The following is a 2,498-nucleotide window of genomic DNA, read 5'->3' as shown; positions in this document are numbered from 1 at the left end:
TATCAAAAAATACTCATTCTATATGATTATATGAATTTTTTAAAAAAATATTTTGCCTTGGGCCCGTCAAAATAGGATAAAATAGGCTAAAAGGCCGGGCTGTACTCATGGTGTCCCTCCCTCGGCCGGGCGGGCCGGCCTGTGAATACAGTGGGCCGGGTGGGCTAAGCCCGTGGGCCATCCGAGCCGTCTTTAATGGGTTTGCGGGCGAGCTGGGTGGATCATTTGTTCACCACTAGTTGAATTTAAGAAACGGAAGATCGGGTTAACAATTAAAACTGTGGTAGAAGAGCTTTGTTGTAATGTCATAAGAATATAGTTAACCTCTTAGGTAGTTATTATTGAGATTTGTGCTTAATGCTTTCTTGACTAAATTGTGTGGAATACAGTAATTTAGTCATGAATAATAGAATCATAATACACGCGGAAGCGGGTTATAATTAAATTAGTATCTCAAGTTAGTAATCCAAATTATTTGTTTGCATAATTGAAGGGATTTGGGTGACCAATAATCACATAGGGGGAATATAAAATCCTAAGCCTTTTTAAATTGATTAATCTTCGTGCTATTTATTTTCTTGTTTTTGCTTGCTATTTAATTTGATTAATCTTCGTGCTATTCAATTTTCGAACGATTATTCTATCTTCTTAACAGTTTTTATTCGTCGTATAGACCAATAAATGTTGTAGCATTCGAGTTTGAAAGGACTACATTTATTTCTTAAGGGTTATGTTAAAATAGTTTTAATTATTGTACGTCGTTCGGTACATGTCAATTACTAGATAAATGCAACGGCGATTCAGGATTAAACATTTAGAAACATTCAAGAACTATTTATTAGCATACATCTGATAATAAACATTTCAAAAACGGAAAAAAAAGCAACAAATGACGTTTCATTCCCATGCAACGACCAGCTAGCGCCTTATTTTATTAACATATAATTTTATGTCGGAAATACAAGTTGCGTCGTCCGATCTCCAATCAGCCGTTCAAATTGAGCAACGGGAAATGGCAACTGCCCTCAGCTGCAAACAAAAAAAGATTGGACAATGTATGGTAAAAGAGTGAATATTTCAACACTGTCTAACAAACTATATATTACATGTTGTAGTCATGTTAGAATAAAATATAACAAAAAAAAAAAAAATTATATTTAGTATGTTAAAGGAACAACTTACATGGATCTGTGGGAGTGAGGGTTCCATATCTCACCATGCAAGTATGGTCCTTAACGAATAAGAGGTTAAGTACGTACGACGCCTGTTTTTTAGCGACGTTATTGAAGTAACAAGGACCGCCATTCACTATATTACCGCAATTTAGGCCGTATCGCGGATTAGTGCAAGCCCCTTGTATAAAACTTTTCAGATCCTTAACACTTACACCGCTCTTGGCCACACACCACACGCGTGATGGCGTCTGCAATATTATTCGATAATTAGAACCAAAAGAGAAAAAAAATGATAAATTAATTCATGTACTATATTGTAACTAGATATATTAGAACTATAGTAAGTCAATGAAATATATAGATATAAACGAAAATTAACTCTAGTCCCCGAAGACGGTGGTCGACCGTTCGGTGCAGCAGGTGGAGGACGTTTCTTTGAAAATATTGGTCCGCCGAAGACACCACTGTATACGAATAAGAAGAGAAAGAACAAAACTAAATTCATTCTACCCATTTTTTACTTAATTATTTTTTTACACACTTGTAAGTATTTGATTTATTTTCTTAGTTCATTAAGTTAGAACTTCACTTGTTAGACATATCTAAGTGCCTTATATATATATATATATATACATATAGGAAATTGCTTTTATTAATTATTTTTATTAATAGGAAAAGGACATTTATTATGGTTGTACCATGTTTGAGGTGTGGAAATTGGACTCCATAAAAGCTCTATTAGTATTCTATCTCAACTTGCTTTAATTTGATGAAAAAAATTGTGAGGAGCTTTTGTGAGAAGAAGTTGTTTTTCTTAGTTTATTTCTAAAGTGTAATTTGGGGATAATAAAACTATATAATTACAATAAAACCTCGATAATTTAGTACTCGATAAATTCATAAATTGATGGTAAATGAGATTTGGATACAACTCCTGAGATCTCAATGAACCTAGGTCCTATATCCCAAAATAAAGGTTCTATTTTTTAACATAATATTTAATAATTCTAGATGATATTTAAGAAAGAAGAAGTAACGATGCATGTTTTACTACTTTCAGATGAAATGCTGAAATGTGATATATAAAAGATCTTATTTTGTCAATATCAGTACGAATATCAATACCAATGTCAATATCAATACCAATATCCATGTCAATTCCAATGCTAATGCCAATAGCAATGGCAATGCCAATGTCAATGCTAATACTAATGCTAATGCCAGTGCTAATGCTAACGTTAATGCTCATGCCAAACCACCGCGCTCGATCTAGTACTAGTTGCTTCGCTGGTGGGCCCTTTTAGGTTAGGGGGCGTTGTCCCT

The 2,498-nt window shown here is 33.9% G+C and overlaps 1 protein-coding gene across 1 annotated transcript; it reads right to left on the bottom strand.

The window, feature by feature from the left end:
* Window positions 1-799: 799 nt before the first annotated feature.
* On the bottom strand, window positions 800-1,765 carry LOC148772197 (major pollen allergen Ole e 10-like). The gene is made up of 3 exons (XM_088826361.1): window positions 1,555-1,765; window positions 1,183-1,423; window positions 800-1,029 (listed from the first exon to the last, which is right to left on the bottom strand). Exons 1-3 carry the CDS (start codon window positions 1,687-1,689, stop codon window positions 986-988), a joined length of 420 nt encoding a protein of 139 aa, XP_088682487.1. The 5' UTR covers window positions 1,690-1,765; the 3' UTR covers window positions 800-985.
* Window positions 1,766-2,498: the final 733 nt, after the last annotated feature.

Source organism: Erythranthe guttata, chromosome 2, assembly GCF_056151865.1.
Source record: "Erythranthe guttata isolate IM_541 chromosome 2, IM_541, whole genome shotgun sequence".
Taxonomy (NCBI): domain Eukaryota; kingdom Viridiplantae; phylum Streptophyta; class Magnoliopsida; order Lamiales; family Phrymaceae; genus Erythranthe; species Erythranthe guttata.
The sequence above is the reverse complement of the archived record's forward strand: the minus strand, read 5'-3'. Positions and strand labels throughout refer to the sequence as shown.